Source organism: Gouania willdenowi, chromosome 4 (assembly GCF_900634775.1).
Source record: "Gouania willdenowi chromosome 4, fGouWil2.1, whole genome shotgun sequence".
In the NCBI taxonomy this organism is placed as follows: domain Eukaryota; kingdom Metazoa; phylum Chordata; class Actinopteri; order Blenniiformes; family Gobiesocidae; genus Gouania; species Gouania willdenowi.
Window position 1 is genome coordinate 11,501,371 of NC_041047.1, and position 24,400 is coordinate 11,525,770.

General features: G+C 38.7%; 1 protein-coding gene across 2 annotated transcripts in view; it reads left to right on the plus strand.

The window, feature by feature from the left end:
• The window catches only part of anos1b (anosmin 1b), a 55,762-nt gene that overhangs the window by 29,526 nt on the left and 1,836 nt on the right, over window positions 1-24,400 (plus strand). For both annotated transcript variants that reach the window (XM_028445614.1, XM_028445612.1), the window contains exons 6-13: window positions 2,117-2,246; window positions 9,750-9,843; window positions 11,088-11,319; window positions 15,289-15,427; window positions 18,651-18,860; window positions 20,633-20,727; window positions 21,800-21,962; window positions 23,413-23,645. In XM_028445614.1, the coding sequence (XP_028301415.1) occupies window positions 2,117-2,246; window positions 9,750-9,843; window positions 11,088-11,319; window positions 15,289-15,427; window positions 18,651-18,860; window positions 20,633-20,727; window positions 21,800-21,962; window positions 23,413-23,645 (1,296 nt within the window). The remainder of the gene's footprint in view (window positions 1-2,116; window positions 2,247-9,749; window positions 9,844-11,087; window positions 11,320-15,288; window positions 15,428-18,650; window positions 18,861-20,632; window positions 20,728-21,799; window positions 21,963-23,412; window positions 23,646-24,400) is intronic.

Below are 24,400 nucleotides of genomic sequence, written 5' to 3' on the forward strand. Positions count from 1 at the left end.
CACACTTTTTAGCGTTATTTACAGCTTACCGAAGTGCTCTGTTCGTCGTCTCCAAAGATAGCAGGAATTTGGTTGCTGAAGTAGTCATCCTTGAAGTGCTGCGCGCACACAAAAATGACCTCACCCACAGATGTGCCACATTTCCGTGAAAAATAAAACTCAACCAGGCACTTTGAAAAGGTTCTGATGCTGGGAGACGTTGTAATGAAGCGTGTGGGTTACGACATCCAACAACCGAACATTTTGACTTATCTTCTCGTAACTTCGGCATCCTTGAGCTTGGACTACAAAATAAAAGCGAGAAATAAAAATGGCGGATTGCTAGAAGTGTTGGGCCTGGAGTCAATGTCCCAATTTGGCAGTTCCGCTGCAAATACTGTGACGTTATTGTTCAAAAGACGTAATAGAGAATAGAAAAATCTTAACAGATTGAAAAATATGACCAAAATAGAATATAAAGATATCAACGGAGCACCTGAAGAGACTAATTTAAACTTTTTTGTACTTCTTAACACTCTAAATATACAACAAAATGCATTTAAGGGCTAAAAAAGTGGATTTAGCATGATATGTCCCCTTTAAAGGAAATTTGTTTCAGATTGAGAACTTTAGTTGTTTTTTTCTTCTATCTTTTACAATATTTTGGAATGTTTCAGGAGCAAATTGTCACAAAGAGGAATAAACACAATAAGTACATGCGGTTGTTGGTAAACCCTGTTGAACATCATTAAAAAGCATTTTTTTGATTTGTAGAGTTTTGATTCTCTCTCTTTTTTTTTTTAACAATGAAGCAACACCACCAATTTTGTGACATATTTTTACCTCATAACTCTCAATTTGCCTGGAATGATGAAACATCTCAGTTATGAAGATGGATGTTAGTCCATGTTTCCACCTCATCAGTCTGCTGCTTTGCTGCCAAAATCTTCCCCCACCCTGTAATTCTGCCAGAGTAAACTATACGACCGTGTGTGTGTGTGTGTGTGCGTGCATGTGTGCTAGTGAGTAAGTGGGAGAGAGAGAGCGAGAGGGGGCGCAGTCAGATCTTCTACTGTCTGACTCCGAAAAATTGAGTACGGTACTTATTATGAACCTAATGTATATGAATGGTAGCTTTTATGTGTGTTTTTGTCTGCTGATGGGTTGATTTTTGACAATAACCACATTTGCACCATCAGAGCAACAGATCATTTTTAACTCCTTCTCACCCATTGTTCCATATTTCTCATCTAAGAAACGGAGCGCCGCCCCTCCTGCTGGCTGCTCCACAGTTCTCCCGTTCCTGTCCCCTCATGTTATATGTGATGCCTTTTCACGTATCTTGGTCAGGATGTCACTGAAACTGAATTTCCCCTCGGGAGATTAATAAAGTATAATCAATCAATCAATCAAAGTTAGCTGATTTGACATAGTTTGACCATAGTTTGGGAAAACAACTTGACCTAATTTGAAATTTTTGTCAAATAAATATATCACAATCAATTTATGAGACACATCAAGTCAGTACCCTAAAAAGAAAAACATGACTTCTTAATTGAAATTACATGCTATAACTTTAAATGTCTGGCATAAGTGATAAAGTCATCTTCATCTGTGATGGGCATTATAAGTAGATGCAGCTGAAATGTAAATATTTAGGGATGGGTGTGGTCAGATCTAGCCTTTGTTTGTTAACAGTTGAGGAAATTATGTGGATGTGTTGAAATTTGGGTGTCAAATAAACAAAACACATGACGCATCTTAAGCTTCTCCACCCTCTCAACTCTAATTCTCTTGTATTTAATCCCTAGTTAATTACCAGTATTTTGTATTAATTATGTATGTTTTCTTTTCTTTTTTTTCAATGTTTTAGTGTTTCTTCTTTTCATTTGAAATATTTCCGGAGCATCTGCAAAAAAAAAAAAAAAAAAAGAAGCAATTTCCCCCTGGGATAAATATAGTATACTGTATCTGATTCTGATTCTGATATCCTGTCTTTTACTTTCTATGTTCACTTTTGAATCTTATATTTTTGAACAAAAAAATGTGTGGCAAAGATGAATGATGATGTGTTTATTGTATATGTCAGACTATAGTAATATATCCTGTGTGTCCATGGTTACGGTCGTACTTGCAGACTCTCTCTGAGGAGGCGGTTCTGTCAGATTTGAGGTCTCAGCGCTGGTACCAGTTCAGAGTTGCTGCCATCAACAGCCAAGGAACCAGAGGTTTCACTACACCCAGCAAACACTACATATCCAATAAAGGTAAACACTCACCATTCGCACTTTGAGTACTTCTTATTTTTGTAAACCATACTATTCTTCCACTGTGAGGAATTAATTGCCCTACTTGTTTTCTTTATGCTCTTTTTTTTTTCTTCTAACTGTTATTTGGTCTTATTTTCTGTCACTTGTTGGAGGGATAAAACATATTACTGAGGTGAAGTCAGAAACTTCCCACCCTGCCTTTCTCTGTTTACTTTTTCTCACTTGACAGATAAGGTAACCCAAGAGCATTACTGTCAGGCAATCCATAAAAGACAGATAGGAAACAGAATGTACACGCAAATGCAATATCTCCAAAAACTCCCAGCTCTCATGAATCCAGCTGGTTCATTGCCACGCTGGAAAAACCTCAGCTGTTGGTAAGAAAGACGTAAAATTGTCCAATGTATATAGATACTCAAACACATACACAACGTTTTGTGTGACCGTCTTTATTAGCTACAGTATATCAATTATTAGGTTACATTTTTAACTTACTTGAAAATTCTTTAAAAAGACTAACTAGATTTATTGAAATGAAGACAAAAAAACTTACTGATTGATAATGCTGACTGACAGGGAGAGAGGAGAGATGATAAACAATTTCCAAACACCTCTTTAAATAGTGAGGGAAGGTAATTAGGAAGTGAGGAACACCTGAGTGAAAACAGGAGGGTGCCTAATCACCCTCACAAAGCATGGATATTGACATGACAGGAAACCATAAAGATAAACCTAAGAGCTTGAAACTATCAGGACATATTATGAACCAGAAGACTAATAAAACATGACTTACAAAAGCAAATAGCACTCAACTGAAAAGAAACACAAAAAAGAAATGACTTGAGCCAGCAACCTATGACTAATAACACCAAAATTAACTCAATGCAGCACATGCAACACATGGAAATTAATACAAAACACACCCCCCCACCCACCAAATCGTGACACTCGGGCTTCCATGTTTTCTACTAAATCATGATCAATAGGGCACGATTGAAACACAAAGGCAGCTGCGATGAAGTTTTTCTGCTTAGCAGACTGAGGTCATACTAGTGTTATGACAGAATTGGCTAGCAGTATAAATACTCCGACACATGATTGGCCACAGCTTGTCTCGCTGTGAATAATGACCACAGGTTGGAGCGAACTCCGGAAAAAAAGTTCTTTATCAGCTGACCTCAGAAGGTGTCTTTGATTCCAAAACAACCAATGATAGACGTCTCTGTACCTTAAACATAATTTGATAAACGTCTTAGACTGTGAGATGGTAGCTTGAACTTTCTCTGGCAGCTTCTGAAAGTCCGTCTAGGCTTATATACCGTAGGTGCCATTTGGCTTACCCCTTCTTTTCAAATTCAATCATCGATAAACAAAAAAGCCAAAAACCTTAAACTGTTTATTCTTGTGAACAGCATAGTCTCCTTTTTGGGAATACACAGACATGGCTAGAAAATACTGTCCACGCAAAACATTTGATGTATTTGAGAAATAACAATAACTCCCTGGATTTTAACCTCATCAAGTCTTTTCCTCTCATATGCCCCTGAAAACATAGCTACACATCAAATTAAAGATGTTAGGGTTATTAAAAGGAGGTTTGCTTGCCAATTTTTGGAGAAGAAAATTGATCTTGTGTGAGGCATAAAAATAAAACACCCATTGAATATATTTTAACAATGAGTTTAGGATACAGTATGATAGACGATAATAGCTACAATACAATATTTATGGAAAAGAAAAAAGCCAAAAACAAATTTAGAGTTGTAAAAATAACTAAGGTTTTGTTTGACTTCAACTCTGGACATACTTACACACTGACTCTGGGTATGAACTTTTCAACTCAATAGGAAAAAAACCCAAAACAAACTAACCATAAAAATCTGATTTATAGTAGATCATTGTTTTGTTTTTATACTCAGCTATTGACGATACATCTTGTCATGATTTAATATTGCAATATCTTCTTGTCCCACCTTTAAATTTGTATTAACACTCATTGAAAGTTTTACTTGTGTTTAACCAAAATGTTAAACAGTGTGTCTACTAGGGGTGTCCCGATCTGATGTTGATATCTGATACTGGTCTGATATCAGCACAAAGACGAGTATCAGCCTGCATCTACAATCTACATTATAATATCTAATGTTTTTAATGAATTTATTGAGGTTATTTTTTAGGATCATCTATTTTTTTTCTTTCATTTTATTCAATTGTAGAATATTTTTATATTTAAGGTTTAAAAAGTTTGTAACCCATTAATGATAAATGGGTCAGTTTTTCCTATACCTATATCTGTTTATTGTCTTTTATAGGAAAGCAAAAACAATGCACAACAATACAATACACACATTATTAAAAGCCAAAAAAAGGAAAATAATCTCTAACAGTAACAGCAGCAGCCCTACTAACAATCACATCTGTTCAACAGGCCAAACCAGTTCATCATTACTCTCCAGGATGTGTTAAAAATGTGTTCAGTTTGTTTTTTGAATAATAGCTTATTTTTTCAAGAGCCAGAAAGAGTCATTCCTTTAAGCCACTGAGAGACACCACAGGTTGTCGGTTTGTTTTTCTTTAATTTACTGTTACTGATTATTGTTCTCTGTTTGAGTTTTATCACTTGATCAAGCCTTTTCCACACTACAAAATAAGTCATAAAAGTATGTATGAGTCGGTTGATATTATATGAGATCAGTATCTGCCGATACTCAAGGCTATAATACTGGTATAGTATCCAAAGTGAAAAAGTGATTTTAGGATGCCTCTATAGGGTCTAGGAATGAGCGAGTGCTAATCTGTGAACAAATGACGTGCAGCTCTGTGCTCTCCCTCCGCTTGGTGTCTCCAAGGAGGCGGGGCTTCCTTGGTGACACCCTTCCAAAGACTGACAAAGATCTTTATTTTAAGTGAGATGAACACTCCGGGTCACTTTACATCTTTGACTTGTAGCAAAGATTTCTCCTCTTATCGTGCTGAGATTTTGCAGTATGTTGAATGACGTATTTGATGGTCAGAGGGGTACGCTGATTGGTGATGCAGAGCCGTAGGTTGCCGACCCCTGGTCTAGTCTGTTGATGTAAGCCAGGGGTGTCAAACTCATTTTAATTTGGCGGCCAAATACGGAGCAGTTTGATCTCAAGTGGGCCACAGTTTTTATGCTAGAAAACGAGTAATTTCAACATTATTGTGCCATAGTTTGTACTTCTACATATACATAAAATACAAAATATGTAAGAACCAGACAAAATCCAAGCATTAAGTGATAGATGTGAGTCCCAACAGGAGCTTCACTTTAAATTTCCTTGATTTTGTTTAGCAATTTCTATTTAATTTAGGGAAATATTGAAGGATTTTGTAAGTGTCACGGCAAATTTGCGGTTGACCTCATTTGGAGACATGATTTATTGCTCTGGTTGAGTGATGGAGTCCAGGCGAGGCATTGATGATTTTATAATAAAAGGTTTATTATAAAACTAAATAAAAAAGAGTACAAAGATGGACAAAATTAGTGACCGCCCGGGTGGACGTCCGATGATCGAGTGGCCCACAGTTCTAACTCATCACATATATTCCATCTCAGTCCCCCTCCCTCCTCCCCCCAGGAGATAAAGAGGACAGAGGAGGTGAAAGAAGAGAGTGAAAAGAGACAGTTTTTTCTTTAGGTCAAAACAACCAGTTCTCTGGTATCTCCTGATTGTCGTGAGTGTTGGAGGTGTGTGCGTGTATGGTGTTTGTGTGTATGAATGGATGTGTATTGGGTGTGTATGTGTGACTGTGAGTGTATGTAGGCATGTGACTGTGTGATGCCTCCGTGTCTGAGGGATGAGATGTGTTTTGGGAAGCTGACCTCGAGAAGAGAGCAGAAAACATGAGACGGCAGAAATGAAAAGTCTCAACTTAAAGCCTTAAAAAGAATAAGGTCTATGAGTAAATATGTTAATAAACATAACTAACAATTTTGCCCTGACATAAGAATTGTGAGTTTTTTCAACTGTTTAACATTAAGAATGATATAAGCACTAGGAAAACTGTAAGCCCCTGCAAATATTGTTGAGTTTCATTTACACAATGATTAATGTTTTCTCTGTCTTTTTTACTTTCTCCTGCGGGCCAAATTGGATCCTCCAAAGGGCAGAATTTGGCTCCTGGGCCATGAGTTTGACACATAAGCAATTTCATGAAAAATTAACATGATAAATGTACCAGCCAAATACATCATTTTCATCGTAGAGAACTTATCTTTGGCTGTGATGTGACTCAAACAAAACAAACCAAAAACGTATACAAAGCATATAAATTACTTGGAAAACAATAAAACTTACAAATGATTAATATTGTCTTTAAGCATGCTAATTCTAATAAAAGCAGTGGAATATTGAGTGTGTTCAGGTTTAGGATCGAGGCCCAGGTCTGGGGTTAAAGGTTAAAGACACACTTAAACATACCAAATACCATCTGATCACAACCAGAGTCTGGTGTTTCCACTTCATTAGCCTGATTAGTCAGGGCCTGCTGGTCAGGGGTCACAAATCAGGACGCTAGCAGATGCCGAGAGATGCTTGTAGGTCTTCCACTGTGACCTGATGCTAACCAGAGTTTGAAAAGTCTTTTTTCCCACACATTGGAGCATTAGGATTGCACAAATACCAGCAGTGATTGAAAGGAAATGTCTTGAGGAGAAGAATTTCAGAGATTTCACAAGTTCTGAAGATGCGTGCACAAATACACACGCACACACATGTTAGAATTTGGTGATCACTGCTGGCACCTGAGGTGTATCTTTAAAAAACTCTCCCCTCATACACATGCATGCACGCAGAAACACAACATGTTGCCCTGGCTTTGATCTGTTCATCTGGGTCATGCGAGTGCAGCCCGGGGTCTGTGGGGTCCTGCCACAGGGGATGTAGTTCTAATCAGATACATTTTGTAGTTTAAATCAAACACAGCATCAGGGTTTTGAGGTTCTAATGAGATACAGAGTCAGTGTTGAAAGACCGGCAACCTCAAGATTTCATTTTGGAGACAAACATGGAGCCGTGGTGGTTGCTTTTGGTCTGTTTAGTGGTTGCTACTGGAAAGAGCTTCAGGCTTCTCCAGTGTCACTCACCTTTGAAGCTGCAAATCCAATTGGCTTTGTAAACTTAAGTAAGACGGAAAGGAAATTAATGTTGTTCCCTCCTACCCTACCACCCCCCACCCCGAAGTTCCCTTAACAACAGCACTTTAAATATTAAACTAATATACGATTTAATCTGAGATCTTTATTGCAACATGAAGGAATAATGACTCTTCAGTGGAGATAGTGTTCTTCAGTTCTGCTTTTCCGCTCGCACCGCCCACTGGAGCGTAAACTGGCTGTCGTATTTAAACAATCAGGATCCTAATGTTACCACAAGGACCAAGTGGACAGAAAAAGAACAGAAATACCTCCGGAGAACATTCAAACATGTACTAACCCAGGTGGACGATCATGGAATCGACAAACAATCTGTGAAAGGGAAAGGTTAACACAACAACCATTGGGACAACGTTGCCATTTCCTGTGTTACAAAATTGTTGGGAAGCTCAGGAGGATTTTCAGAACGTACTTAAAACATTGGAACGCATTTAGATAGAAACCAGATCTTGGCTGGAGAAGACCATTGGCTTTGGAACAGGGTGAAAAAAGTCGCATTGGTTCACCTGGAATTATCCTTTCTGGCCAAAGGAGTAAGAAAAACACTGCAGTGAGCCAGAGGACAAGCACACGAGTAGTGACCAACAAAAAAAGATGTGGTCAGGAATGTCCTTTGATGTATGTAGTAGTGCTAGTTTGGACTTTGCAGCAAGTGGCAAAACATTGATTCGACCTTGAACCACTCCGTAGATCTGAGGGCCACAATTATCAACATTCATGTTATCGTTTCGCGCGGCTCTGGCTGTCTGCTGGGCGGGGGGTCTTGGCTCCTCTGCGGGATCTCGGGCAGGGGGCTCTCTGGGCCCTTCCTCAGGGGGGTTGGTTGCTTGGGTGTGGGTGGGTGGGGGGGGCTGGAAGCTGGCGGGGGGGCCTTGGGTTGGGGGGTTGGGGTCGGGTGGGGGGATGCGCTGGGTGCTCGGCTGCTTGGGGCTTCCTCGGATGTGTGTGTGGGGGGGCGGTGGCTGCCTCTCAGCTGGGATCTTGGGGGCAATCTGGGGGTTACTCGGCCGCGGGGGGGTTGCCTGGGGCTCCCTGGCCCCCGCCTCTTTCTGCTGGCCTGGCTGCATCTGCGGGCCCAGGGCAGTTTCCTGGGTTTGCAGTAGCGTTTTTTTTTTTTTTTTTTATTTGCACATATACTGGTATACGATGCACTGGCACGCCTTGGGATGTGGGATAAAACTCATACTGGGCTTAACTTTAGGACACGTTAATCCCAAATACCTGCTTTAGGGACTACCATTCATTCATTCCCCCTGTTCACAGCCACCACCATTATAGCTATGCATCACACTTGTCACCATACTGGCTGGATTACACAACATAATAAGCACATATATTCTACAACCTCACATCTCTCCCTCACTGCAAAACAGTCTATTCTTCCCCACCTTTTCTATTTCCTGCCTTGAGTCTCTCCTCCCTGCTCCCTTTCCCCTCCCCTTCCCCCTCCCCCTCCACTTAGGTGTAACACTGCTCTCCCTTTTTATATCCTCCCTATAAAAAAAGATTTCTTACCCTTCCTTAGGGAGGGCTGGTGATGGTCACAATTAGGCAATAAAATAAATCAATGTATTTTATTGCAATAACAAAATATGCATTGCTGTCTCATAATGATTGCACTTCCTGTGGTGTTGACCTTTGACAGCATGTGCATACAAGTTTAAAAAAAAAAAAAAAAAGAATTCATGTCATAATTTAGAATAATGACCAATCTGAGCATTATTACAGGAAATAACAAAGGGTTTAGGCTTTGTGTGTTTTTGGAGTGATTTAGTATATTTTTCTGTTATTTTTTGTTAATTTTAAAGTTTTTTTTGGAGTCATTTCTATATTTTTCTGACATTTTTGAAGTAATTTTGTGTGTTTTTGTGTAATTTGGTGTGTTTTTAAGTAATTTTGTATATTTTTGGAGTCATTTTTGTGTATTTTAGTTATTGTTTGGCACATTTATGTTGGGTGTTGCCAATTGCCCATGACTGCTGCAGAGTCACAAGCACACACATCTGTTCCAAGCACAAATCAACTGTCTTATGTTTCCTAATGTCTTATGTATTATTTCCTCATGTCAAACTCAAGAGATGATAAGGATTAACAAAACTAGTGAAAACAAGCTCCAGTTCCCTTAATTAATAGTGCCCTCAGCCCTTTGTTCAAAGAGGACCCACTATCTATCCATATTTCACCCCCGTCCTTTAATCTATTTACAATCTGAACCACTTGACCCCTGATGATTAACCCTTTACTTGTGAAATAAATGAAAGAAAGCTTTCTCATGATATTTTCTATCATATTTGCATAATCAATGTTTTTGCTGTTTGCAGACCCTTCTCCTCCAGAGCAGCCATTTAACCTCCGAGTCAGCAACCAGACTTTAGACATCACGGGTTCGAAGCCGAGCACCCACTTTACAGAAAGGTAAACAGATATTTCACCAGGTTTAGAATGATTCAACACATTTCTGCAACTGTACTTAACACTCTTCGACAGCTTCCATCCACCTATCTGTAATATTAAAAAAAATCTTTTTTTGCTTCATATTTCATGACTTTTCCTAATTAGATGGGTACAACTGATTACCGTAAGCATAAAATGATCATAAGGATATTTTTCAATGTGCCGAACACATATTGCACACATTGGGGTCACTTTTGCCCCAGCTGTGTACAAGGTGTCACATCCCCATTGATCTGATGGTGGCGCTGCAGGGAAGGTCATATCATCACCACGACCAATAAGCTTCATACTCTTGTGGTCATTAAAGGTCCCATCTCATGCTATTTTTCACCCATCTCCATTTGTTCTAAGAACTCCAAAAACATAATATTTGAGGTTTATTTTCCCAAACTCGCCTGTTTTCCAGAGTTTTAGCCTCTGAAAAGTCACTTTCTGAGCAACTCTACACAAACAGGCTGATTTGCGTCCCACTTATGCATATTCATGAGTGGGCGTGTCTATAGACAGGACACTGACTTTTTCCTCCCTGCACGGTGACGTAGGGCCAGAGGACGGCCCGCCCTCCTCCCACCCACTCCGTAGCAGAGCTCATGCTGCTTTATATACATGAGACAGATCGTGGGGGCGGGGCGTTCACCGGTACATACATAGACTGTAGAAAATACATACATAGCACTGCGCGAAGGACGCTGAAATGCTCGCCTTCGTGGACGTGTCTGTTTACATGTCAATCACGGCAAGCTCAGTGCAGTGTCAAATTCGTCATCAAAGTGTGAACGTGTCATCAAATTGTAGCGAGGTGTTTGGGCTCACCCTGCAGTAAGAAAGGAGCAAATCACCCTCTAACTATGGATTGATGGAATCAATGAAAAAAACACTTAAGGCATGTGTATGAAGCCCTAATAGCACTTTTATCATGTTTAAAGCACAGAAAAGTCTATTTAGCTTAACATGGGACCTTTAATGTTGTCATTAAATTTGAGAAGATTTGGATGAAAACTATTCAAGATAAACTAGTTCTAATTTTAAAATTTGGCCTGATGGTGGCGCTAAAGATCAGGTCAAGGTTTCATTATCAAGGGGTTATTTATGTATTCAACAAATTAACAAAGTGTCCGACACAAAAAGGTGGTCAATGATTTCCAATGAGCTCGTTTACGTTTGCGATGTGATTTTGTTTTGACTTTTCAACTTTTTCCTCCCAGGTCGACAGAAAGGGGAGTCACAGTGAATGCTTTAATAAACTGGGAGCCCCCCAAGGATGGAGACCTTCCTGTCCACAACTACCGGATCACATGGACATCTCGTCACATGCCCAAAGCGCACAAACACACAATACGAGCACACAGAGAAATCAACAACATGCACACACAGCTGACACACACGCGCTCGCAAGAGAAAGGGAAGAAAGAGAGCCACAGCAGAGTGACTCAGGGGGTAAGAATCATTATTTTACTTTTTCATTTAGAATAGAGTAGAATTATTACAGAAAGAGTATCGTCTGATGGGACTTAGCTATATTAAAAATGTGCAATTAGTTGGGGCACTCCCTCATGTCCTCCAACTGCAAAGAAAATGATGCAGCCTGTCCTGAAATTGTAGATTTTTATTGGTTAATTTATCAAAATGAAAACATGCACAAAGGTCGACAAGCTTGCAAGTCCACAAACTCTTGGACAAATCTAGACCTGATTTGGAATGAAACCTGAAACCCACGTCCTTTTTAAAATGTACTCCATGTGCTGTCAAAATAAGTTAACTTACTGCAACTTCCGGTCTTTTAACAATCCATTTTTTGTTTTTCGAAACAGAAAATAAAATTTAAGTTGTGTTCATCCCTTCTCGAGTCTTATAGAGAAAAACGCCTTGAATTTCAATCTAAATTTAGGGATTTTAAAAAGGAAATTCAAATAACCACTAATTTTTTTCTTTTATTTTTTAGATATTCTTCTTTGCACAAACAATCTTGAGGCCAAAACATACACTGTCAGTGACCCAAATTCACTACTGAGACGGTTTAGTAAGGCTAACAAAATAGTATACTGTAAACAAAAAATATATAAAACTAAAAAGAAGCACAGATGCTGAAAAACACATCTTATTGCTCAATGAATAAATTTAAGTCTTCATAGAATGTCTAACTTGCAGTGATGCTTGAGAGGAAAATACTCTATTTCACTCTTTACCTACTATCCTGCAAGTAGCGCTTCGAGATTACTTTTGTTGGAATTTGTGCTGTATAAATAAAGTTGAATTGAATTGAAAGTGCAAAGAAACACATAATATACTGTTTAAGTGTACAGAATGTTGTATTTCTATCATTTCGTATGTAACGATTCAAAATTAGACCATTCTAATTAGACTTTCTGCTTAATGTTGCTTTCAAAGACTGATGTTATGCAGGTTTTGCTGAGACACATCCAACCACACACATCTCTTTAGTAACAGTTTTAATCAAAAATCATGCTAAGGAGAAAGATTCCATAAATTTCCTTTGTTCTCACTACCTTTTTAGTGGCAGCATACATACTAAAAGTATAAATTAACCCTATAAAATGAGTTCATGAGTTGAAAACCTTTGTTGTTAAGAAAATATTAATTACCTTTTATGCATGTTTTACTGTACAAACCATAGAAACTCTCCTAATGAAAGAACGATGGTAGGGTTTCTACTTTATATACTGCCTTGTCATTGTTTGATAGTGGATTTTATTTATTTGTGTATTATTCCATTATACAGGAAAAAAAATGGCAATTATTTGGATTTTTACAAATGTATCTCTAACGCTTTTGGGGGAAAATAACTATTGCTTGTTTTAAGTCCCTAAAATGTCCATTGAAAGCACAGTGCAAGCATAGTGTCTAAATTAATTTTGCAAACATTTGTACAAAAATGAGACATTTTGCTGCAGTATTTTTGTTTTCTATATGCACACATGGTGAGCTTCAAGCATCAGATCTGGGCAGTCTATCAAAACTATAATTGTTGTTTTTCAGTTTGCTTTTGTTATTGATGTCACTGCTTTCCAATTTTTTTTTTTTTTTTTTTTTGCTGATGCTGCAAAGAACTACTTGAAAATGAAGATTGTGATGAGCTGATTATAGGTGTGAAAGATGATGTAATAGTTTCCAAATGCATATAAGCACACTAACCCCCATAATGACAGTAAACAACATTAGAGACATTACAGCTTTGACGCAATAGGGCGGTTTGCCCGTGCACTGGCTCTTTCTAATCTCTACATCTTTGGTTGCTGCTTCTGAAACATTAACTGCAACAAATAAAATGAGAAATAAACAGTGGATTTTGAAGCGCAAAGACGTTTTTTTTGCTCATATGGATCCACCTATCCATAAGTAGTGATGGCGATCCCAGACTGAGCCTGGTGGAGACATTTATCTGCAGCCTGCTCCTCTCATCTACTTGGCTGGGAGGTCTGGAATTTAAAATTAAAATGTGTCCTAGTCCTCACTCATACAAACAACACGGTTGATGACAAAATGTTGGCAAAAGCTTTTACCTCACAGAATAATGATGTTTAGTCTATAATCTTAAGCAAAACCTCACTATTCTCCACACGGTGGGGTTTTTTTCTTCTTGTCAGTCAAACAAATACTGTCAATCGCTGCTAACCCGTGCAGCAGGACACAAACAGCACTAGACCTGATGGTGAAGAGGGAATTCAGAGGAAGTGTTCAAATGTGGAAAATTCTTCTACTAAATCTGTTTTTAAATATACACTACATCACTGTCTTACATATAATGTCCGCTGACATAATTCACTGAAATAGAAATCCAGGCTTCTTTTGCTTTCTCTGTATGACAATATGCACACTCACACACACACATACACACGTACGTACTCATACACACAGCTGTGCATATGTTTTGTCTATTTCCAGTGTAATGGAAATACATTTACTCCGTTTTGCTCATCTGTCACCAAGAAAGTGCTTTAAACTTGCTTTTGTCTCAATCTGTTTTCGAATCGCGCGCACACACACATACACACACACACGGAGAGAGAAGGAGAAACGGGGAGCTGTTATCTTCCAAGCATCTCCTTGTTGTGACTATCTTAAATCCACACAGACAGACTGAGCTGATTGACTAAAAGCTTGTTAATGAGCTGCCAGTCAAACTGCAGGCTAATGCAGAACAGCTCTGAACTGTCAGCCACCGTGCACAGCGCAGCTTTATGACGATGATGTGGATTTTCTTGACGCTGAGGGCAGCGTGTGTGTTGTCAGTGATTTCCTCAGCGGAGATCCATTGTTTGCTTCTTCTGTTCTATTGCCGCGATGATTGAGATTAAATTAGAGCAAGTTATTGATTTTTATTTTACTACAATTTTGTTATTAATAAATTTGTTCCGTATTTAGTTATGTTTCTTAAACCGCATTCAGGAAATCTGAAAGCATTGTGGATAGCTGTCACTTTGATTTTAAAATTCTACGCTTGCTGGAGACGATCATTTTTAATCAACTAAAGACAGTGTAGGCCTCATGGATCAATAAATCAAAGATCTTAAAAAAAAATAGAAATTTTGACCTAAGTTTTGTTTTTTTAATCTCCACTGTAAACACTTCCTTTTGAAAACGTTCCCATGCATTGCATTGTGGGATGTGGAGTCCTGTAGATAGTAGCATTAAAGTGTTTTTACTCCATTCTTACCATGATTATCTGTCAAAGTCTCTTCCCAACACATTTCTGGGTTTTTTCACAGAATTAAAGTTGGATGTTTATTTTAGAGGCTGAGACAAAAATCTTTGAATCTGGTAGAAATTGAATATCTCGCGGAGTGAGGTGAAAAATGGTGTCAAGTGAATAACTGTCCTCCTTGTCTGGTGAACAAACACAAGAAATCATGACAAGAATGAATGAAAAACACTTCTATGTATCCGTCTATGGGACTCCACATCCCACAATGCAATGCATGACTCTTTTCCAACATTGTCAAATGGAGGTCCAAACAAACTTTCGAGTGACAATTTTGACCTTTTACATCTGTTTTTTGAACAAATGGTCTTTGATTTATTGATCAAAAAGGCCTACAGTACATTGTTATTTGATGTTAATCTCAAGCAGCTAATTTGTCTTATTCCCACATGCAAACGTGGCAGGTGTTCAGTCCATAAATACAATACACAATTGTTGGGTTATGTGATTATACTGTGTGTGTGAAAGTGACTTTTTCAACATGTTGGTATACAAAGGAGCCTGAGCTAGTCATAGAAATATTTTTCTATAGACACTTGTTTACACTGTAGCTCAGTCTTCTTTTATGTTGCTGATTCTAAAACCAAGCAGTCTAAAAAAACAGATCAAATAAAGAAATAATTGCTCAGTTTTTTATTGCCACACTCATCCAGTGAGTTAAATCCACACTCTTTAATGTGTTTCAGAGCCAGTGTGAGGTGTGGCTACAGGGTCTGCAGCCTGCTACCTCCTACCTGCTGTCTGTGCAGGCTGTGGCATACTGGGGTCAGAAGAGGCTAAAAAGTCCAAGAGCTCAACTGGTTTTCAACACAATCACTCATTCAGGTAAATAAATTAAATTAAAAAGCATGTTTCACACAGGACTGCGTATATAGGCCTCCCTCATATGTACAGTATATGTCACTGGGTAATGTTGTCCTGCAGAACAGGTCTTTGGCAGAAGCTCGGTTTGATCTATTAAAGAGTACTATAAGTATAGAATTTTTAATTTCCTAAACAATGCAGGGATATATTTTATTCCCCATCATTATTGCTTACACCCAACACCTAAATATGAGGTGTGATTAAAGCACACAGCTACAGTAAGACAAGGAGGCAAGCCATGCTAATTACATACCACAATATCACAAACTAGTCATTTGTCATTAATCCCCACAGATGACCTCACAATGTTCTTCATCCTTCTTTCTCTGAATTCAGATTAAATAAACGTAAAAACCCTGGAAATACAATTAACATAAATCAACATCAAATGCCAGGAGTTGGCAGGGAACATCTGAACAGGTGTCTGTTTTTATCCTGTTTCCTGTAAAGCACAGTAGAGCCCATCACAAGTTTTATCCACAAAGACAAAGAAACACCCACATTTGGTCCTGAACAGATTTAGAGGGGTTTTTTTTCCAACAGTGGAAGATAACCACTGTATTTTGTTAAACAACAACAGATCAGGGTCATAAGTCTTCAACCTCCTTACTGTGAAATAGTTTGACGTTTTTAAGTAGTAAGATCTCTTCAGACTCCAGTGATCTACAGTCCCCTCCAAAAGTATTGGAACGACAAGGTAAATTCCTTTGTTATTGTTGTATACTGAAGACATTTTGGTTTCAGATCAAAACATGAACATGAAACAAAAGTTCAGAATTCCAGCTTTTATTTCATGGTATTTACTGTACATCTAGATGTGTTAAACAACTCAGGACAGAGCACCTTTTGTTTGAACCCACCCACTTTTCAAGTGAGCAAAAGTATTGGAACAGACATTATTAAATTACCTTAAAGTGAATAACATTTAATATTTGGTGGCATAACCCTTACTTGCAATAAGTGCATCAAGCCTGCGACCCATTGATTTCACCAGACTTGCATTCTTCATTTGAAATGGCCTTTACTTCAGCCTTTTTCAGTTCTTGTTTGTTTCTGTGTGTTTCTCCCTTCAGTCTTCTCTTCAGGAGGTAAAATGCTGTATTGGGTTAAGGTCTGGTGATTGACTTGGCCAGTCTAAGACCTTCCACTTTTTCCCCCTGATGAAGTCCTTTGTTGTGTTGGCAGTGTGTTTCGGGTCATTTTCTTGTTGCATGATGAAGCTTTTCCCGATTAGTTAAGATGCATTTTTCTGTAAATTGCCAGACAAGATGGTTTTGTAGAATGGTTTCCAGAAGCAGCCATGCAAGCCCTAGGCATGACATTACCTCCACCATGCTTCACAGATGAGCTTGTGTGTTTTGGATCACAAGAAGATCTTTTTTTTCTCCATACTTTGCCCTTTCCATCACTTTGGTAGAGGTTAATCTTGGTCTCATCAGTCCATAAAACTATGTTCCAAAACTTTTGCGGCTCATCTCTGTACTTCTTTGCAAAATCTAATCTGGCCTTCCGATTTTTTTTGCTGATAAGTGGTTTGCATCTTGTGGTATGGCCTCTATATTTCTTCTCTTGAAGTTTTCTTCAAACAAAACAGTGGATTGTGATACCTTCACCCCTGCCCTGTGGAGGTTGGCAGTGATGTCACCGACTGTTGTCTTTGGATGTTTCTTCACAGCTCTCACAATGTTTCTGTCATCAACTGCGGTTTATACCCTTGGTCGATCTGTTTTATGTCTGTTGCTCAGTAAACCAGTAGTTTCTTTCTTTTTCGGGACTTTCCAAATTGTTGTATTGGTTATGCCCAATGTTTGGGCAATAGCTCTGATCGATTTTCCCTCTTCTCTCAGCTTCAAAATGGTTTGCTCTCTGGTCTTCATGTTTGCTTAACAGCAAATGCAGTTTGCAGCCAAAAACCAGAACCATTTAATGTTTAAGCAATCAATCTTAAAGGCAACACTTGAGCAACTAGAAACACCCATCAGTCACATGTTCCAATACTTTTGCTCACTTGAAAAGTGGGTGGGTTCAAACAAAAGGTGCTCTGTCTTGAGTTGTTTTACACATCAAGATGTAAATACCATGAAATAAAAGATGGAATTCGGAACTTTTGTCACATATTTATGCTTTGATCTGAAACCAAAATGTCTTAAGTATACAACAATAACAAAGAAATTGACCTTACCATTTCAATCCTTTTGGAGGTGACCGTATATATGTGCTGTTTGTTTAGCAGACTTTTCCACCAGAATAATTTAAAAATGCTTCCTTTGCACATGTTATTCACAAGAATCAGTTGTCTTTGTGCAGCACTGATTTATTTGGCGAATCCAGCATCTACGATTTACAACTGGGTTATATTATATAAATACTGAGCGCAGCAGAAAGCAGCGATGCTAATGGTCGCTCCAAGCAAAGGAGCTATTTAGAGGTGACCCAACGGTCAGTTTAGCTCAGGTTTATAGCCGGCTACAGCTCCATTACCCAATCTCATACAAACTCCTTTGTGCAGAACATATCACTGTTTATAATTTATGATTCACTTGTGATATGGTCCATGTATTTGCCTTCTTCACGGAGCCATTAAAGCTCTATTAGGCCATGGAAAGGCGATCACTGCTTCTGTTTAATGGAAACAAAAGGGACGTTTGCACCAGGTGAAATTGAATTACAAGTTTATTATTATGTTCCTGGCACAGTCGGCTTATGAATTCCGTGTGCTGGGAAACAGGGTTTATGTACTCAATGCATTCTCACAGACTTCCCTTTTTGAGTAAATTATGTTTAGATAAGAGAGAGAGAACTAAAGGATGTCCATTAGTGTAATCATTGGTGGAACTTACATCACATATATTTCCAACATTTTTTGAACCCTAACCCTAACCCTTTGAACTAGATTTATATTTGAGAAAGTTTAAGTGTAGGATACAGTTATTTGATATTTATTGTGTGATATTTTTTTTTACAATTACTACACATTTCAGGTGACCCTGCATGGGGTCCCGACCCCAAGGTTGGAAAACCTTGTATTAAAGTAAATAGTTCTGCTCTACCTCAACTTTACCTGAAAAGCCAAATGTACAAGGACAGTAATGTGCTTAATCCCCAGTCTAGCATGAGATATTACCAAGTATCACCCATAATAATCTGACACGTTTGATGCCGTGCTATATTGTTTCCTCTCAAGGCGAGGACTTCTCCAACGAACTCCCCTCTTCTTCCTCCTCTTCCTCCTCACCCTCCTCTTCCTCTGACCATCCTTCCGCATCCTCTCTGCCTCCCACTGACCCGCGGCTGAAACTCGTTAACGTTGGAAACCTGAGGCTTGAGGTCGCCTCCCCCCATTACCATGACAACCAGCTACAGGTGAAGACCTTCTGGAAGTGGTCTCAGCACAGTGAGTGGGATTTATTATCACACAAATGAAATGTTTTTATGTGATGAACCTAAGATTTACAATTAATCAGTGTCACATTAGACAGATCATATAGATTTGACATAGATTACAAATATGACGCGTGACGACAAATCCAGTAACACATCAGCCTGACACAAACCTGGATAACACACAAAAACCTTTATTTTCTGAGGAAATGGGGATTTTTGTTTTTGTTTGTTTTTTTCCAAATATGCTGGTTGAAGTCATGAAGAAACCACTCCATGCATGAAATAATTAATCATTCAATGACATGCTGGCTGAATACAATGAAAGAAAATTAATCCCAAAATGCAATGCGCAAAACTTTCCTGCAGTTCAAGTGACATGACCATTTGTCAACAAACCAAATGTTTATTTTTATATATACCAAAACAAACTTTCAAGCAGCAATTTCAACCTTTTACATTAGTTTCTGAGTATTTTGGCATTGGCTGAAAATGGTAGTTTGTGACGTTTTGGTGGTTTCTTACATCATGAACCACCACTGTTGGCCCCTCTCCCCCTATAGACATGGTATATTTAGGGTAGTGCTGCCATAGTGTTTAAGGAAGCTGGCTTGTAATCAGAGGGTCACTGGTTCAAATCTCACCCGGGCCATTATTGGGGATGTTAAGCAAGTCCCTTAACCCCAATCCTGCTCCTCCCCAGGCTCCTGCAATTGGCAACAATTAGGTTGGATTGAGAGAATTGCGAATAGAGAGTTAGCATAGCATTGTTATTGTTATTTGGAGATGTTATGGTATGGACTGGATGTGTCTTAACTGCTCCAAAAGCCCCGCCCATAATCAAGGTATTATTTGAATTTCCAGTTGCACAACCTCAGGGTTTAGTTACTCTTTACCTTTAAACTGCAGTATGTAGAATCTGTGAGACTGGAATATTTCTCACATATTTGTGCGCAGTTTGATGTCAAGTGGGCCACAGATTTTTTGCAGGAAAACGAGAAATTTCAACAATATTGTGCCCTAGTTTGCACTATTATGTATACATAAAATACAAAATATGTAATGAACCGACCATATTCAAGCAATAAGTGACAGCAATCAGTCCCAACAGGATCTTCACTTTAAATTTCCTAGATTTTGCGACCATTTTCTTTGAAATTAAGGAAAATATTATGTAATAATTTGAGGAAAATCTATGAATTTTCTAGGAATTTAGAATTTTTTCAACTGTTAAAAATGACTGCAACTGTGTGATATAAGCACCGGGAAAACTGTGAGCCCCTGCAAATAATGTTGAGTTTCACTAAGTTATACAATGATTAATGTTTTTTCTATTGTTTTTACTTTCTCCTGCGGGCCGCATTGGATGCGCCAAAGGGCCGGATTTTGGCCCCCAGACCATGAGTTTGACACATGTCCTACAAGGCCAACTTTTGTCGAGCAGCCAGCAGTAAAGCATAAAACAGCTTATGGAATACTTGGTTTGTAAAAAGATCTCTGATTGGCTGAACAATACCGTCAGTGATTATTTTTTACAGCTTGAATACAGAGCCAAGAGAACACTCAGCACACTTTGAATTACAATATGCTGAAAGGCTATTATGGATTTTTGACCAAATGACACAAAGAAAAAAAAAACGTACATTTTGCAGCTTTAACAGGAGAAAACATAAGCTTTTGATTTAACATGCTTCTGTAAATAATAACCTTTCATTGCAAAACGAATTAAACAATACGGAATGTACAGTATCTTTCTGATTCATCCATCATTTCTGTTCCTAACAGCCAGACAGAGACATGTTGGCCCTTATACTCTGCGGTGGCATCCACACTCGTGCAGTGCTAATGTTTCAGGCACAGAGAGGACAACAACAGTGCAGGTACGCCTAACACGGACTCCATTACTCTGTGAAAAACGAGTAGAGGTGTTTTATGCCATTGTGATGTGTTACCAATGTGTCTATGAGATCACATTTTGTCATCCTAACTCAGATTAGCCAGAAATACTCTCATCCTCTGTGTAGTTTTGTCTCTCTGCCAGCATCTCCCTTTTTCCCTATCTTCAATCCTTATGTAAGCTTGGCTCCAGTCCAGTTCTTTTTATATAAACTAATACCTTGCAATCAGTAAATGTGAAGGTTTACGTTCGCTAAGGCCATTTTGGCTTTTGTTTCAGAGGGGAAAGTCTTATCTAAACAAGCACAAAAAGACTTGAATGTATTGGTTTTTACAGACACATGTCGTGCAGTGCTGGACTACTTGAGTTTGAACAGGTGTGCTTTGTAATCCAGTAAAACAGTAAATGTCAAAGTTTGACAGAGGAAATGAATATGTGCTAATGTTCTTCGTGGAATCCCTTCAGCAATAACTGCTATCTATTCAACGTGCTTCCAAAACTAACACAGAAAAACAAAAAACACGTAATATAACATCATGCACATGTTCTTTATTAAATGGTTTACAGTTTGAAATCACACATTGGAATGGCAGCAGAGAGGAGTTATTAAAAAAACTGATCTCAACATGATTCATGATCACTGCACTTTATTGGCAACAACGACAAGAAATGACTGGAGCAGCCGGTGTTTGATCTAAAGACGTCGTCGTCCAAGCGATAGACTCTCACACGTATGAATCATAGATACACTCAGCACATCAAAGGACTTTATGAAGCCTGCTGAGGTCACAGAACCAGATTATCTGCACCATAGATTTCTTGCCGCCTCACGCTGCCAACTGAGCTGCCAGAGTTACTTAAAACTGTGGTGTTTATTTTAACTTGGAGCTAACAAGCTAGTTATGAGACCGATGCTGACATGAACAATGGTGCTAATATGTGTATTTTAAGAGGGTTTATTATAGGTCAGTGTTAAAAAGCTGTTTGTGTTCACTTTATGTGTTATTGTCTACATAAGCACCTTTTGTTTCGCACTTTCATTTTCCTCTTTGCAGGGCACCCATCACACCATCACAGGGTTGCTGTTTGCTTGTAAGTACCAGGTTTCTGTTTCACTGAAGGATGACCCGAGTTCAGAGACGTCCGCCTGGGTCACAACCCCAACCTGCTCCTCCATCAGCGTTCGAGGACTGAAGTCTTTGCCGTGTAATACTGAGGGTAAGCGCACATAAGCACAGATGTAATAACACAGGTATCATTATGCCGGTGTCACGGTCTGAGTTTACCTTGTGCTGAGATCGATTATGAGCATGCGCACCACTGGAAAATTAAATTATGCTACTTCCGCTTCAGCTTTTTTCTACTTGCGCCGCGCTGAGATTAAAAATGTAATTTCAAAGCTAATGTTATTTGACGATTTTTGTGCCTTACCTCTGATTTTCGGTGTTTGTAACTTTTTTCTCATTTTCCACTGAACTCTTGTTTTTGATGCCTTACTACATTTTCATCCCAGTTTAAGTGTGTGCATCATATTTGCGCTATTTGTTAGGGTCTTGTGATTGCCTTGATTGCCTTATCTCAGAAAATTTTTCCCAAAGTTTTTCCATTTTTATGCCTTACCTCTGATTTCAGTTGTTTGTCACTTTTTTTTCTCATTTTCCACTTTTTAGTTCCATATTAGCGTGTTAGCACCCCCTACAGAGTGAAGAGATTTTAATGAGACAAATGTCCTGTTTTAACACACTTTTCCTAGAACGTTTCACCGACGGGGCTCAAAATTGCGGGAGATCATTTAGAGAAGTGGGACAACAAAAATTAGCCATGGATTTTTGATAACTTTTACGGTGTTTGCAGGGCGGAGCCGTGAATCTTGGCCTATTTTCTTTTCTATTTTTTTTTTTAAATGCTCCTATTTGCGCTTACGAAGTCAAATGTGCGTCAAATGTGACTCAGTTGTTAAACTCCCTGCCCTAAACCAGCTCAATGTGGAAAAACGGACATTGGCACGTTAGCGCCCCCTACAGAGTGAAGACAATTTAATATGGGGCAAACATATTTTAACACACTCCTCCTAGGGCGTTTCTCTGATGGGCTTAAAATCGCTCCAGCATTGTTCTTGGATGTGTTAGTACAACAACACAAATCATAATTATGTCTAAGTTTATATCTCAATAGCACATTTCTGTCTAAACCAATCAATAACAATGCATTGATACTTAGTATAAAATTCACCGTTATATTTTGTCTTTGTATGAACTTGAGGCAGCGCATCAAAGGCACAGCGAAGGCGGTGCAGCAAAGGTCCCACGGCAAAGGCGGTGCAGATTGCCGAAGGTGGTGCAATTTGGTGAAGTCAGGGCGGCAAAGGCAGCGCAGCAAAAGTTGCTTGGCAAAGAAGGCGCGACAAAGCGGCACGGAAAAGGCGGCGCAGGAAAAAGCGGTGTGGCGAGGGCAGCGCAACCAAGGCGGCGCGGTGCGGGCGCTGTCTTTATGCTTTAATATAGTCTTATCACTGAAAAAAATCAGATTTCTTTCATTTTATGCCTTACTATAGTCTTACCTCATTAAAAAAAAATCAGATTTTTTTTTTATTTTTATGCCTTACTATAGTCTTCTCTCAGAAAAATGCCTGTGTGTTTTTAAGTCAACGTTTTGTCCTCTGTGTCAGAGCGCCCTCATCAGGGTAGGAAGGTGATACTGCGCCCTGAGCGGCTGACTGCACACTTTCAGCAGATCAACGACACACTTCTGACAACCTTTCGCTGGAGGATGTCCCAGCATGCACTGGACCCCACAGCTGTCGAGGGTTTCCAGTTCACCTGGACTTTGCAGTCTGACGTCACAATGCTGACTGAGGGGCGAGATGACGCCCTCATCTCCCAAACACAGACCATTGCCCCGGTGAGACCAAGAATAACTGTTCATCGAATCTGGGATTCATACGGTGAAATTTACTAACCTTGATCAGATTTTTAGTAATGATATACATTTAGGGATGTTAAGTAACACTACAATAAATAATGTGTCTATTGGACAGCACAACGAATACCAAATAGTTCACACCACTTTGCACCAGTAGCATCTTCATTTATTCTATTGTTAATTTTTCCTACCATTTAAATATATCTGCCAAGGAAGGCACACTTTAATCACTTTCTTAACACCAGGGGTGAAAGTAAAGGATTACACGTTCTCATGTTACTGTAATTGAGTTGCTTTTATGGGTACTTGATACATTTCTAAATCAGTAATTTTACTTATACCTAAGTACATTTTAAAAGAAGTAAAGTTGCTTGGTTTATTTCTACACCCAACCGTTACGGAGTAAATTATTATTTTTGGTTTTAAAATGATCAACGGATATTGTGAAACTATAAAAAATGAAATGCATCACATCATAGACGACCAACCAGATTAAACGTAATGCATGTCACCAAATTCTGCATTGAGTGCTGATTATTTTCTCAGTTTTAGAATTTATAAATGTAGCTATACTTAGTGCTTGAGAATTTTTTTTTAATTGAATTCATTGGTGTTATTTTCATTATTTATTTTTTTTTTTATTGGACATTTTGACAAATGTTTTATTTTATACAGATGCCTTTGTGGAAAATAAATTAAGTTTTAACCGTGCAGGATTTAATCTCTTCATTTTT